This window comes from Quercus lobata, chromosome 2 (assembly GCF_001633185.2).
Source record: "Quercus lobata isolate SW786 chromosome 2, ValleyOak3.0 Primary Assembly, whole genome shotgun sequence".
NCBI lineage: Eukaryota > Viridiplantae > Streptophyta > Magnoliopsida > Fagales > Fagaceae > Quercus > Quercus lobata.
The window spans coordinates 79877305-79891727 of NC_044905.1; the positions used below are offsets into that span (position 1 = coordinate 79877305).

A 14423-nucleotide genomic window follows, 5' to 3' on the forward strand; every position below is an offset into this window, starting at 1 on the left:
CTACCACTCCATCCACCTCTGCTCCTTCATCTTCTACAGGTGAAGTGACTCTTGAGGCCATCATGGCACAACTTGTGCACATGGATGCTTGCCTTGACACACTCAGTGATGAGTTGTGTCAAGTGAACACCCGTGTTGGTCATATCGCACGACAACAGACTGTCATGGGTCGTTTCACAGCTTATACCTCTCCATCTCCACTGACTTCAGAGGATGAGAGTGATGATGGCTCTAGCAGTGATGATGGCTGTGGCAATGATGAGGAAGAGGATGCTAGCTCACCCACTAATGATAAGATGTCTACTTGATGTACTTACCTTTTGTCACTCGTGACAAAATGGGAAAGTAGTTTTGATATGAGAGTAGTCATATACATAGGAGGAGAGTTAGCATAGGAGATTTTTTGTAATAGGGGGAGTGTCTATAAGGGATATAGTGAGGTTTTTATGTATCTTCTTTTCTTTCTTTTACATTACCTCATGTATATTGGTCTTTGACCATTTGATATACATTGTACTTATATTTGGTTTATATCTACTGATGTATGTTATTCACCTATCTTTTCATGTGTTGTTTCTTTTCTCTCTTTATGCACATGTTTCTTATATAGTGTATGCAATCTATTATTTCTGTTTCACATTAAGGATGTTATAATAAGTTTTGTTTAAAGTATTTCAAAAATATAGGTTGTCAAAGTCTTCTTGCCATAAACTCTCTTCTTGCAAATTTTTTTAAGAGTTTGTGTTAGGATAAATTTTATTGTATTCAACAAGTGAGTATGAGTTGAGTGATTTATGAATTCTCTCATATATTCATTTGTTTGTTGTAGTTTTGTCACAAATTGCCAAAGGAGGAGATTGTTAAGACATATATGATTTAATGTTAGGAACATATGTCAAATTAGAATTGGCTAATCCTTTTACAAAATGCACTTTACTTGTAATTGGGTAGATCTAGGATGTGGTTAATGCTTTAAGGAACAAGGTTTCAAGATTAAGTATTAAATTCATGCAAGTCTATCCAAAAAACAAGTAAAGAAGTGCTGAATTTTAAAACTCGACAAATAACTCGACAGATAATATCTATCGAGGTTTAAAAAACTGCTAAATCCTGATACTCGACAGCTATCTCGATAGATAAACTATTTATCAAGGTTTATAAGATTTAGTTTTTCAGAACTGATTTCAATCCAATTTGTGAATATATGCTTGGGCTTTCTTTTCTCACAACCCTAAACATATATAAGGATTTTTTTAAGGGCCATCAAAGGTGGCACAAGTGTGAAGCAAAGTTGTGTTCATGCAAATTGTGACCGGAGACAGAATTTGCCCTAGTTTATCTTTCTCTTGAAGAAGTTGCTGTGTTTGTACATCGTAGGGTTTTGTAACCAAGGAGTTTCGTGATCTTCATCGTATTGATGAACTGAAGAACTTTGCAGCCAACATCTTTTTTAAGTTGGTGAGTAAACTGTGTACTAGGATCCACGCATCGAATTGATTAATCACGTACTGGGAACCATATAATAAAAGGAGAGATTGTCAATACAGAACAAGTCCAATTGGGTATTGGAGTAAGGGTTCAAGTGTAAGTTGGTATAAGGTACTGGGATTCCTTTACTTGTAACCACTTTTTGTGATAATAGTAAATTCTTGGGAGTGATGACCTTAAAATCACCCGGTGGGGTTTTTGCCGCGTAAGTTTTCCCCATTTTTAAACAAATCACCATGTCAATTTAATTTTCGCTGCATTTAGTTAATTGGTGATTTGTTTGTGCTATCACGTGTATTGAATGCTAATTTAATTAATTAATTAACTTGGCTAATTAATTTGTTAATTTATCATAAGGGGTCAATACATTCTTGACCTATCAGAAGGTAAGAAATTAATTAGTAAGGGGACATGATAAACTGTATTCACTTGAATTAGTCACTATGATAGATATATAAATAAATATATATATATATATATATATATATATATATATATATATATATATCTCCCCCACCCTTGAATTATTAATTACTCTGACCTACTAAAATTTTAATAGAAATTTTTTTGGAACCATATGTAGAAAATAATATGGTTTTCAAAAGGGATCAATGACTTTGAAAGTACTCGTAGAAGGAATTTAACAAAAAAAATTAAAAACACTAAAGTAGTAGTACTACTTTGTTTTTGTTATAAGAAACTTGTAACTTTTATTAAAACACTAAAGTACTTTTTTTTTTTTTTTTTTTTAGAGAAGAAAAGGAACCACTTTATTAATGTATGGAAAAATTATAAAGTTTAATCAATATAGACTAGATAGGTAATGTCGGCTGGAACAGATTCCATCCAAACAGATAAAAAAAACAACATTCTAGCTCTCCTAGCTAGAGCATGTGCAACACCGTTGCCCTGTCGCCTAACATGAGAGAAAGAACAAGTTTGGAACAAACCCCTTAACGACTTACAATCTTTTATAATATGACCAATACTTTTTTATTAGATGAAAAAACTAGTTTTTTTTTTTTTTTTTATAACCAAGGCAACTAACCTTGTACGATACCTTATATTAACTAACATTAATACACTTTAATGATTCTGTTCAGGCCCACTACTTTGGAATGATAAAAATTAGAAAAGCAATTTTAGATTTTAAAGGGAATCTTATTGTAATATTCGTTAATTTTAATAATTTCACAATCAACAAGCTTTTGATCTACTTATATTACAAGTTGTGAGGTCAGAGACTCAGAAATCCCACGATACGAATGTTAATAGTTTTAGAAATTGTATACTGACATTACCCACCCATTACTACTTGATGGCTTATAACACAATTGTCTGTCATTGACTAAGCAAAGTATAATGGCACGAGTTTTATAGTTTAACCGGTACATTCTGGTGTCTCCAACAGAAACATTAAAAGTTTAATTCTTTCTACCCTCAACTATCAATGTATTAAAAAAAAAAAAAAAAAAAAAAAAAAAAAAAAAAAAAGAAGCAAAGTGTAATTAAAAAATATAGCTTATATGAAGTACAAATACTATGGCATAGCAAAAGGGGAAAAAAACATATAAATAAATAAATATATATATATATATATAATATGTTTATATATAAAAGTAGGAACTTCAACCATAGTGATCTAATTTAGGTTATGCCAATTAGCGATTCCATAAGATTAAAGAGAATTCTTCTTTTCAAACAATAAAAAATAAAAGAAAATTCTCTTCATTTATATTACTTGCAAGTTATGAGCTTAGGAAAGCTCCCATGATATTATATGAACGTTACCAGTTTTAGCAATTTTATAATGCCTTTACCCACCCATTAGTAATTGATGGCTAATAATGAAATTGCTTCTCACTAACAAAGTAAAATATAATGGTGAGAGTTTTGTGGCTCAATTGGTATTTTTTGGTATTTCTAATTGAGATCTTTAGAATTCAAATTTCTTCACCCCAATTATTGATGTATTAAAAAATTTTAATCAAATTAGTATAACTTAAAAAAATAAAATAAAATAAAATAAAATCCTCTTAGGATAGTTTTGTGGCAACTCTACAATTTTGGTAGTGCTTCTATAGGTTGTGTCAATTAGTGCATTCCTTTTCTTTCTCCTTTGAGAGAGAGAGATCTTCATTTAGCTTTACACCTCATTAAAACTTTGCATTTATATCAATATATTAATTACTTGCCAGATGTTAATGTGGTAAATGAATTTATTTGTTTCTAAGTATTAATTACACACACACCCCGATGGCACACTACTTATTATTTATTTATATAAATTACATGGTTATTTTATAAAATTATATGTAATAAAAAATTTATTTGGAATACTTATTATGAAAAACAAAAGAATTGGAATATGACATTATTCTTCATGTTTAGTTGTTTTGACAAAAATTAAAATAAAAACCTTTAAAAAGTAAAATCAAATTTAATTTTATATGCAATGAAGATATCAAAAATAATTATGTGCTTAAATTATTAGATATAATTAAATATTTGTGACTACAATAACGTAATATGTTCATATATTTCTAATTATATTAATTTAATAAATATATATTTCATAACTACTATTAGTGACACTAATATATATATATATATATATATATATTTATATATGTATCTGAAGTTATGAACCAATACCAAAGTAATGTAATTTGTGCAATGTAATCAAACAAAGTACTAATAGGATCTTTCTCAAAAAAAAAAAAAAGTACTAATAGGATGAATGCATTTATTTTCGTGCATATATATTTTGTATTTGATTATTATAAGTGATGCACTATTTATTTATGAAGTTAATTTTCATGATATATTTCTAACGTTTTTTTTTATACATCAATATTTTGGGTGGGGTGATTTTAACTTAAGATTTGGATATTTTCGTTGGAAATACCTGAAAGTGTTAACAAGTTGAGTTATAATGCTCTTGGTGATATTTTTCTAAGATTTATATAAGAAAAAAATAAATTGAAATATGACATGCTTGCTTAAATTAACTTGCTCAGGAAACCATTTAAGTATGTGCTAAGGAATGCTGTTTGGTTGCTAAGAAATTGTGATTCCATTTTAAGTTTTATTTTATTTCCTCGAGAACTAAACAAAAAAAGAAATGAAATTTTTGAAAGAGGCATGGCACACATGCAACATCTCTTGAGAGAGAATAGCTAGTGACGCTCGTAAGTTTGCATTTTGCACTACATGATAACAATTCTTTAGAACTCAGTGATTTGATTAAAAGCTCCCTCTATGAGTCCACGAACCTCTTGAAGGAACCGACGGAGGTCCCAATCCCTAGCTCCAAGAAATCGTCTTTCAATGCTTTTGTTATTGAACAAATCTCATAAGCTACGTGGCATTCACTTTAGCATCCAATCAGCATAAACAGATTATTTTAATCTTCTCATTTGCCACCTCTTTTTTTCTATAAATTTAATTAAAATGGCACATTTGAAAGGTTACTATGAACTATTTTGAAACATGGGATAAAGATTGAAAACCAAAATAGTAATTAGTCCAAAAAAATTAAAGTGATGTAAAAAGAGGGAAGAGAAAATTAAGAAAAAATAAGAGAATTAATGAATGTTTGGATTGCGTTTTGTGAGGGGCGTCTGTGAGTCTACGTCTTCCCTCTCTCTTTTTTTTTTTTTTTTTTTATTATTATGCATGCAAATTACACGAGGTCCTGTTTAGCACTGTTCAGGAGATACTATGCACTAATCAATGAATCCCGTACACTGTTCACGAGACCAACAATCACTTTATTCAGAAAAAAAAAACATTAAAAATAGATCTCATGGTACTATTTACACATTTAAAAATTATTTTACTATAATATTTTTAATTTTCAACAAAATAAGCGATATCTAAACACACCCTTTACTTGATTTGGATCGTACCTCTGTTACAAAAAAAGCTACTTCAAAAAATCATGAATTTACGTTGATATATTTAACAATAATTTTTTTTTTTCCCAGTCAAACAAGAATTATATTATATTATATATTTTTTCCAAGACTCTAAATGCCGCCAGGGATAAATCTTTTAGAATGGATTTTCACAGTATAGTGTACTAAAGCCATATTTTTTCCCTTGAAAACATGAGCTTGAAAGGAGCTTGACAAATATGACTATCAATTAACACGTCTTTGACCCATTCAAATGGATATCATGGTCACATGGATGCACAGTGATTATGTCCTATGACTTAATCACGAAGAATGTTTCTCTCTCTCTGCCTCTCCCTACAGCCACATGTAGGCGCAGGCACATCTAAATAGGTTTGTCAGAATGTTTGCAATAAAGTTTGGTAAAGGTGATGTTCTCTATCAAATTCTCAATGGGAGCAGGATGACCAAAATTATGGGAGGAAGAAACAAAGCGTCAACGGTGGGTTAATGTACCGTCCGAGATGACATTCACATTGTATGTGTTTGCGTTTATGTTGTTTATGTTGTTGTTGTTTTTTTTTTTTTTTTTTTTTTTTGCTGCTGCACACGTGTTTATTTAGGGGGATAAATTGCTATTGTTTATGAACGGTAGCCATATATTGTTGACTTTCCAATCCCTTTTATTAGTTCTATGAGTCTTATGAATAATATATGAGACTTACAAATTTCACTTTTTAGTAATTTTTTCATTAAAAATGAGTTTTATAATACTATTTACACATTTAAAAATTATTTTATTAAAATATTTTCAGTTTTCAGTTTCAGCAAAATAAATTCTATCCAAACAAACCATTACATACACATTGCATTTTTGAAGTTGGTCGTAGGTGCAGTCTCCTCTTGACAAGTGCCACTATTGAAGGCAATTGTTATGTTGAACCAAGTTGCGCAAGTCTACGCAAGTTGTGTGCAATTGTATAATAAGGATCATGAAATATAATATTCCTCTCTTTAAAAAAATGAAAAAAAAAGAAAAAAAAAAAAAGAAATGGAGCACAGTTTAGACTTTTTTTTTTTTTTTTTCTTTAGTACCTATAAGTTATTCATACTATCTCATCATAGAAAATATGGCTCTTCAAGCTCCTTGGCCAGCCGACCCAACCAATTTGTTGCAACCCAATCTAACACCCCAGGTGGTTGGCCACAGGTCTCAATCCTCAGAAACCACATTTAGTGGGTCAAATGATAGTTTTCCTCATCTAAAACTTGAGCCATCCAACCTGATCGATAAGCACTTAAAATAAGGCCAAATATACTTAGATTCGACAACATTCAAGCCCCCCTTCTCTTAGATTCGATCATGTTTGCTTAGATCTCCACTCAAATTCAAAAGATCTACTCTCAAATCCAAAAGTCTACTTTTCTTCGCTTAGATTGGCAAAGATCTACTCTCTAATGCCTACTGTTACTCCATCGGTTTTGATCGAACCAACCAATGAACCTTTTAAGCTTAATCTGACTCGACTCGTGGTGATTGGTGGTCGGCAATGGGTCTCGTCTTCTTTCACCCAACCTTAACGGAACAAGTTTGAAATGAGCCCAAAACCAACCCATTAACAATCTTAATTGAAAATTTTAAATAATGTGATACTGAATATAGTTTTAAATTTATAATATTTGATTTAAATTATTTAGTTTAATTTGAAATAAAAAATATCCTAATATGAAATTTTAACCTTTCCTAAATTATTAGTGACACATTAAATGCCTAATGTGGAGAAAGGTGGGAAAAAAAAAACTAAAATTAAACCCGACGATATTGATGTCATTTTTTTTTATAAACTTGAAGAAATTATGTATTATTGAATGCTTAATTCCTAATTAAGAATCTTGTAGTTTAATTAACATCTCTAGATATTTTAAACTTTTAAGGTAATTTTTAGGATGCAAATTCTGTCTTCTCTTGTTAAAACTTTTTTAAAAAATAAAGATAAAAAAAAAAAAAAAAAATCAATTTGTGTTATTTTTGGTCAATAACGACAAAAGAAAAGTACGAACAATTACACCTCGAAAGCTCAAGTCCAAATAATTAAATATCCAAAGCGCAAGGACGTTGTAAGTTTGTAACATAAAAGGGGGCCCGAGAACATAGCAAAGTGTTCACACGGTCCAACGATACACGTGATTCCTAGGGTTGGAAAAAAATAGTAAAGTACTTTTGATCATGAAATAGTAAAGTATATATATATATATATATATCCTAGGGTTGGAAAAAAATAGTAAAGTACTTTTGATCATGAAATAGTAAAGTATATATATATATATATATATATATAAAATATGCTTTACCTTGTGTTGCCACTTGCCAACAATATTCTCGACAACCTTTTTACTACCATTTACAAACACAAGCATGGAACAGCTGTTCACTATCCTCGAGATTGAAGAGTAGTAAAAGCCAATTTGGGGACAATGACCAAAAAAATCTAGTCCTACAATTTTTGTACAGTAACTTTGTTACCACCATGATATTGCAGATTGTGAACGGTGAAGAGAAAATAATAAATAGTTACTCACAAGTCACATTCTATCACATCAAAAATGTGCCAAAAGTCTTACCTAAATAAGTTAGACATCATAATAAGAATTAGTAGGTCTCCTTACAAAAATCCTCTCAACCATTTAAGCACGCCCAACAGTTTCTCCTATTAGTTCTTTGGATTGGAATGTGTCAACATGCTGCATTGCTTTCTTTTTTCTTTCTTTTTTTTTTCTTAATTCAATAATTAGAGAAAAGTAAATTTGAATCTGGATATTTTTATTAAAAACATAAGACATGCAAGTTGAGTTAAGTTTACAAGGCTCTTAACAATGTGCTATTTTAATTTATTTTCCCAAGCGTGCCATGCTACTGTCGGACTCCTAGTCCCTTTAAAGCCAAGGGCCAAGGCCCAAGAGTGATGGTGTAATCATTAGTCAATTGGGTGTTTGATAAAATGCCTGATCTATTATTATGGACTTGGGATGAGGTTTTGGGCTCCTAGGCCTGGTTTTCCTTGGCCCAAATATTATACATTAAATCCCAGTCTGATTGGCCTATCTAAGGCTAATTTAGTCATTCTGTTCCCATTAAAAATTTGACCTAACCCTAACCTGTCTATACGTATAAATACCATGTTAGGTTCCTCCTCTACTTTTTGATTATTTGCTTTTAATTTCTCTTAAACAAGGAGCATTTTTTTTTAACCAGCGTGAGTGATTTCTTGGTAATCAGGTACTTTTTTTTCTCTCTAATCTTCTTTGTTTTATGTTGCTGAACATTAATTGTTATTGAACTTTTATGATTGCTTTTAATTGATTGTTAAGCAAATAACAAATTGAAATATTAGAACATAGGTTGTTTGGATTAGGATCTCGAGGTTTTTTTTTTATAATTTTTTTTTTAAAAGCAAAATCTTTTAAATTCAAATCATATATGCTGTTAAATTTACACCAACAATTTTAGATTATTGATTTAAAAAAAAATTCAAATCCAAACACAATATAAAATTTTTAAATGAATATTTTCCTCTCATTTTTTCCCCTAGAAATTGGTACCAGCATCTCAACCGTGCTGTTGAATTTTATTTCAACCCAATTTTGCATCAACTTAGAAATTAAATTATTTATTATTTATTTAATTTTTCGTTTTGTAATTGTAATTTTTAAATGTATTTAATTATTTTCTCAATCTTTTTTTATTTTATTTTTTTTGTTATGTAGCTCAACTGCTATCCCGCACACCTCCTCCTCTTCTTTTTCATTAAGACAGATTTAGCCTTTGATTTTTCTGAAAATGGCAATTACTTCCTGCCAACTCTTTGCCACGTTTTGTGAATTCCAACTTTATTTGATTGAAATTTTCCCCCTCAGGCCTCAACTCGCCAAAATTACTCTATTAAATAAAAAAACAAGTTGGTTTTTTGAATTTGGGGAAAGAATCAGACCGACATAAGAGCTAATTAATTCAGTGAATCCCAACCGAGTAATTCTCGGATTTTGAAAACCCAGTAAGAGTTTTAAGGTGTACATGTTTTAGTAACCAAAAAACAATAGAATAATGAAATTAGTTTTTGTATCAATTTCAAATGGCTGTATAAGTTTTTGTTTGTGTTTTTCTTTTTTCCTTTTTTTAAATACAATAGCACTTGAACCTTTGATGAGTGTAGTAGTATAATGATTGCACTTTATTATCTGATTAAGATATTAATTGATTTCTCTTTTGTGTTATTTGGATTTTATTTCAAATATTTTATTGGAGGATAAAATACTTTACCAATTATATTAAATAAAAATGAATGTTACCATGATGGTTGACTAATAATAATTCTTTTGTAACAATCATCTTTGTGTTATTTCTTTGATCAACAGCTGTGCAAAATGAACACTGACGTGAAGCATGCGATTGTGACGAAAGTTGTTGGTAGGACAGGATCAAGAGGGCAAGTTACTCAGGTGAGAGTGAGGTTTACGGACGATGCAAACCGTCAAATTATGAGGAATGTCAAGGGACCTGTTAGAGAAGGTGATATCCTTACTCTTCTTGAGTCAGAAAGGGAAGCAAGAAGGTTGCGTTGATGGTTTTTTTTTTTTTTTTTTTTTTCTCCTATGGTTCAAATTCAGATATATGACCGAGTTTTAGTATCTATGAACATTTTGTGAGAATGGATACTTTGTTTGGGATGCTATGGCAGATTTTATTTTAGAATAAATGCTATGTAGTTGGTTTAAAGTTTAAACAAGCATGTTTTGATTTTTGCTGTAGTAAACCATTTATATCTGGATTTTGATTATATATTTATGCTGCTTTAGTTATGCAATTTCTTATATTTATGCTTCTCATGAGTCATGAAGATGAATTAGCTTTGTTCATTTGCTGACCTAAGTGCAAAGTCAATTTTTTGTAGATTTCATTTCTTCGCAACTTTTAAGGCTCATTATAAAGATCAAGGTCCTTATATTATGTAGCAAGTTCTTGAGGTTTATGAGAATGAGTAATAAGGATTTAATCCCAAACTCTTTTATTTTACCAAGTCATCTGCAACCACCTTGGTCATGTAAGGAATGCCTCTTCTTCATAGGGCCCTTGATCTTAATAGAGCGTGTCATGGTGTGTGATTCATGCTAAACGCCGAGATCTGAAATTGAAGTATTTTTTGGCTCTATAAAAAGTTTTATTTTATTTTATTTTTGGTTTGTGTTGTGACTAAAAAGTAAAAGAAAAAACATGAACAAAAAGGAATGCTTTTAGATGAATTTTAGATGAATGTGTTTTATATATTGACCTACTAGGTTGATCCTACCAATAGTTCAAAGAGAATCAGTTTGGTCATTTTATATATTGACCTACTAGGTTGATCCTACCATTATTACAAAGAAAATAAGTTTTGTCAACCCTCACTTTGTAGGGAATCCATTACTTTGACTTTGTAATGAAATGGAGGGGATCTGGATTCTTTTGTGTTAGAGATGCTACGTCTACAATATTTTTACAACAAATCACAGGTGGTTAGTTGTTATTGTTCAAATTTGGAACTAACACTAAGATTACTTTTTTACCCTAACAATAATAACTAGTAACAACTTGCCAATTGGGATTTGTTGTAAAAATGTTGTAAACATGTCATTTCTCATTTGAATATATAAGTTACAAATAAATATGTAATTTTCAATTTGACCAAAGTGAACCGAAATGGACCAAATTAGACCAAAGTGAACTGAATAGATCAAACTTGACCAAAGTGGGCCGAATTGCATTAAAGTGGACTGAATAGACCGAAGGGACCAAAATAGACCAAATTAGACCAAACTAACCAAATTAGACCAAAATGGTCCGTAATGCTGCTTTTAGATATTATGTTGATATAAATTAACAAAGATAAAAAGAAAATGTATGGAATTAATGTGGTCCAGGCTCCAGCCTTAGAGGCCAACATCCATGTTGGAAAGCCTTTGATGATAACAATGAGGTGTTGTGTATTACAATCAACCCATTAAAGTGTATTTATATTAGGCTAAATCCTAGACTAACAATACTTGAACCATAAGTAAGACTAGGATTGCTTTGCTTGACTACAAGTAAGACTCGGATTACGCTATTGCAGAATTTTTTTTGATATTTTTCCCTTCTACGGCCACAGGATGCAACTACTCCAAACAATTTTTGATAATTCAATTCATTTTCCAAAGCTCTATTTCTTGGGGTGAGGAGCAAATGATGATATTATAAAAATTTAAGCCCATGCTCAACCCCCCAACATTATTGATACCAGGTGGTAGGTGGATTTTCTTCCAGCTACCTTAACAATTCACATAGAACAAACCATGGAGCTTCTTCTAGGTGCAGTACATCTATTTAGTTTGCTTTCGTAGCAGCTGGATTCTGACCAAATTAACTGGATTATCATTGGCTTGCCTTTGAAGACAAATCCATTGACTATATTTTGTAACCAAAGGTTTGAATGGCATGATCATTACAACTTAAGCACAAAGGCGAGATTATTACAAGAAAAAGAGAGATTTCCTTTAGTTGTAAGTTTAACTGTACATACTACTCTCAACTAGTGAATGCTTCAAAACTAAGCCATTTTTAGAAGCCTAGTGCATCAGTATCAACGACCCTCATGGTAAAATAAATTGTATAAAAAAAAATTTCATCTTGGTGTTCCTAGATACATTACTTTAGATTGTGATATGAAATTTATTAATCATTTTGTAAGTACAATTTGGACGCTCTTGCCTCCATCCCAAATTGATGGTCAAACAAATTTTTTGAATAAATCTCTTGGAAACTTGTTGAGAAGTTTAGTAAAAGAGCATTTAAGGAAATGAGATTTGTCATTTATCGAGTTGAGTCTGCTTATAATAGCTCAATCAATCGATCAATGGAATAAAACCTCCATTTGAAGGTGTCTGGCAGAAATCCACATAATTCTTGGATATCTTATCTTTGTCAATTCAAGTAAGAGTGAGTATGGAAGTTGAAGAGTTTGGAATATAAAAATAGAGGCAGTATATGAACAAGTTCAATAACAATTGAAGCCATTTAAAATTTACCAGTCCAAAGTTGAAAGTTGATGCTCATAGAAGAAACTTGGGGTTCAAAGAAGGTGGTTTGATTATGGTTTATTTGTATAAAAAGTACTTATAACGTGTTCAAGCAAAGAAAGTTTGGTCTTTGCCGAGTATTGAATAAGTTGAGACCAACTACATTTCGCACAGAGCTACCAAAAGATTCTCAATAGTCCAAACTTTAATGTGAGGAATCTCTTTCCTTATATTGTGGAGATGAAGAGAAAATAACATCAAAGCCAGTAAACATTCAATGCCATCTTTCTAGTTCACCACAAGAGTCAATTGATGTACAATCTATCACTTGTAAACGTAATCACTACTAGCCGTAGCACAAATACTTAACATTTGGTGCACTATGTTTTAAAAGGATTTGACTTCAAACTTGAAGTCAAGTTCTTTTCAATAAGGGATGAATGAAGCAGGAACAAAATGTCAATTTATAAAGCAGCCACGTATCATTTAGTTTGTGTCCAAGTTTCTTTTGATGGTCATTATTGTCATATTAATCTGGTTAAAGTTATTTACAAGGTATTGATGGTAAATGTATAGCCTAGTTATGCGTAGTATTGACTCTCATAAATTATTTTTGTGTTGAAGTTGAGTGATTCCTCCTATCAATCATGTGCTTGCTTATGGTATTATCGCATTTGCATTTGTTTAGCATTTAATCACTCAAGATAGGATCCTAGGCAGACGATTATATCCATTGTAATGGCTAGAATGGATTTTGAAGCCAGTTCCATAGCAGCATTCATTTCACAACTGAAGTATAGCAGCTTGAAATTGGGACGCATCAGTAAGTACGTAAGGAACCCAAATAGAATTTATGATGAATCATTCAGATTACTAAATCAACATGATACTGCATTATATGTTTATAATGACTTCTTCTTGCCTGGAGAGCCTGGGTGAATGGGCTGCCAACATGCCTAAACATGGAAAAAAGGGGAATTGAGGTTGATGCCAAATGCCCTCTCTGTGAGAAAGCTGTAGAAAGTACAAAGCATGCAGTATGCACTGCTCTATTGTGGAAAAATCTTTGTTGTATGATGGAATTGGCAGTCTTGCCCAACAAACCTGTTGGCTGAAACATATGACATAGTGGATGTTGCATTGAAAATTCTGGAATCTGGTACTAGCCATGACTTAGATCTGGTACAACCGAAACCAAGTGGTTCATGAGTCTCAAGGCCTTCCATCAACTCAAATCCGGAATTTTGCACAACAGATCCAAAGTGACTATAAAGAGGCGGTAACTATTAATCTCCTTAGGCAGCATCCTCCTGAGGTTGGTTGGGCTGCGCCACCTCCTGGGGTATATAAAATAAATGTTGGTGGGGCCACTTTTGAAGATGGTAGACCCTCGGGTGTGGGGGTGGTGATCAGAGACTGTAGAGGTATGGTGGTGGCAGCAAGTGCCAAGTTGCTGTCTGCTACGTATGGAGTGGAGGTCACAGAAGCTTTGGTTGCTGAAGAAGGAATGCTCTTAGCCCGCCAAATGATGCTCACATAGGTTATACTAGAATCTGACTCTCTCTTGGTTGTTCAAGCCATTTCATCTAACTCCCTCCATGGAGATCTAAGGCCTATTATCCAAGGGATCCTTGATTTGCTCAGTTCTGTTGATAACCGGAAGGTTAAGCACGTGAAAGGGATTATAACAGAGTGGCACATGAGTTAGCCAAACTGGCTAGAGATTCTGGGATAACTCAGTTCTGGAATAGGATAGAGCCCCCAATGCTGCAACACCTCTTACTAGTTGATAGGTCAAAGTGTTAGGGGGAACTTTGTAATCTGCATTTCCTTTCTCTGTTGTAATTCGATTTCCTCATTATTTAATGAGATCATGGCATATTTCACCCTCAAAAAAAAAAAAAAAAAAAAAAAAAAAATCATAGGATATAGCAAACTAAAAATAAG

At 31.8% G+C, this 14423-nt stretch overlaps 1 protein-coding gene across 1 annotated transcript; it reads left to right on the forward strand.

The window, feature by feature from the left end:
- The first annotated feature begins 8583 nt into the window (after nucleotides 1–8583).
- Nucleotides 8584–10226, forward strand: LOC115978328 (40S ribosomal protein S28-1-like). The gene is made up of 2 exons (XM_031100349.1): nucleotides 8584–8664; nucleotides 9801–10226. Exon 2 carries the CDS (start codon nucleotides 9810–9812, stop codon nucleotides 10005–10007), a length of 198 nt encoding a protein of 65 aa, XP_030956209.1. The 5' UTR covers nucleotides 8584–8664; nucleotides 9801–9809; the 3' UTR covers nucleotides 10008–10226.
- The last annotated feature ends 4197 nt before the right edge of the window (nucleotides 10227–14423 follow it).

Excerpts from the sequence above, each read along its gene's own strand:
- LOC115978328 (XM_031100349.1), top strand. The coding sequence starts at position 9,810 with ATGAACACTGACGTGAAGCATGCGATTGTGACGAAAGTTGTTGGTAGG.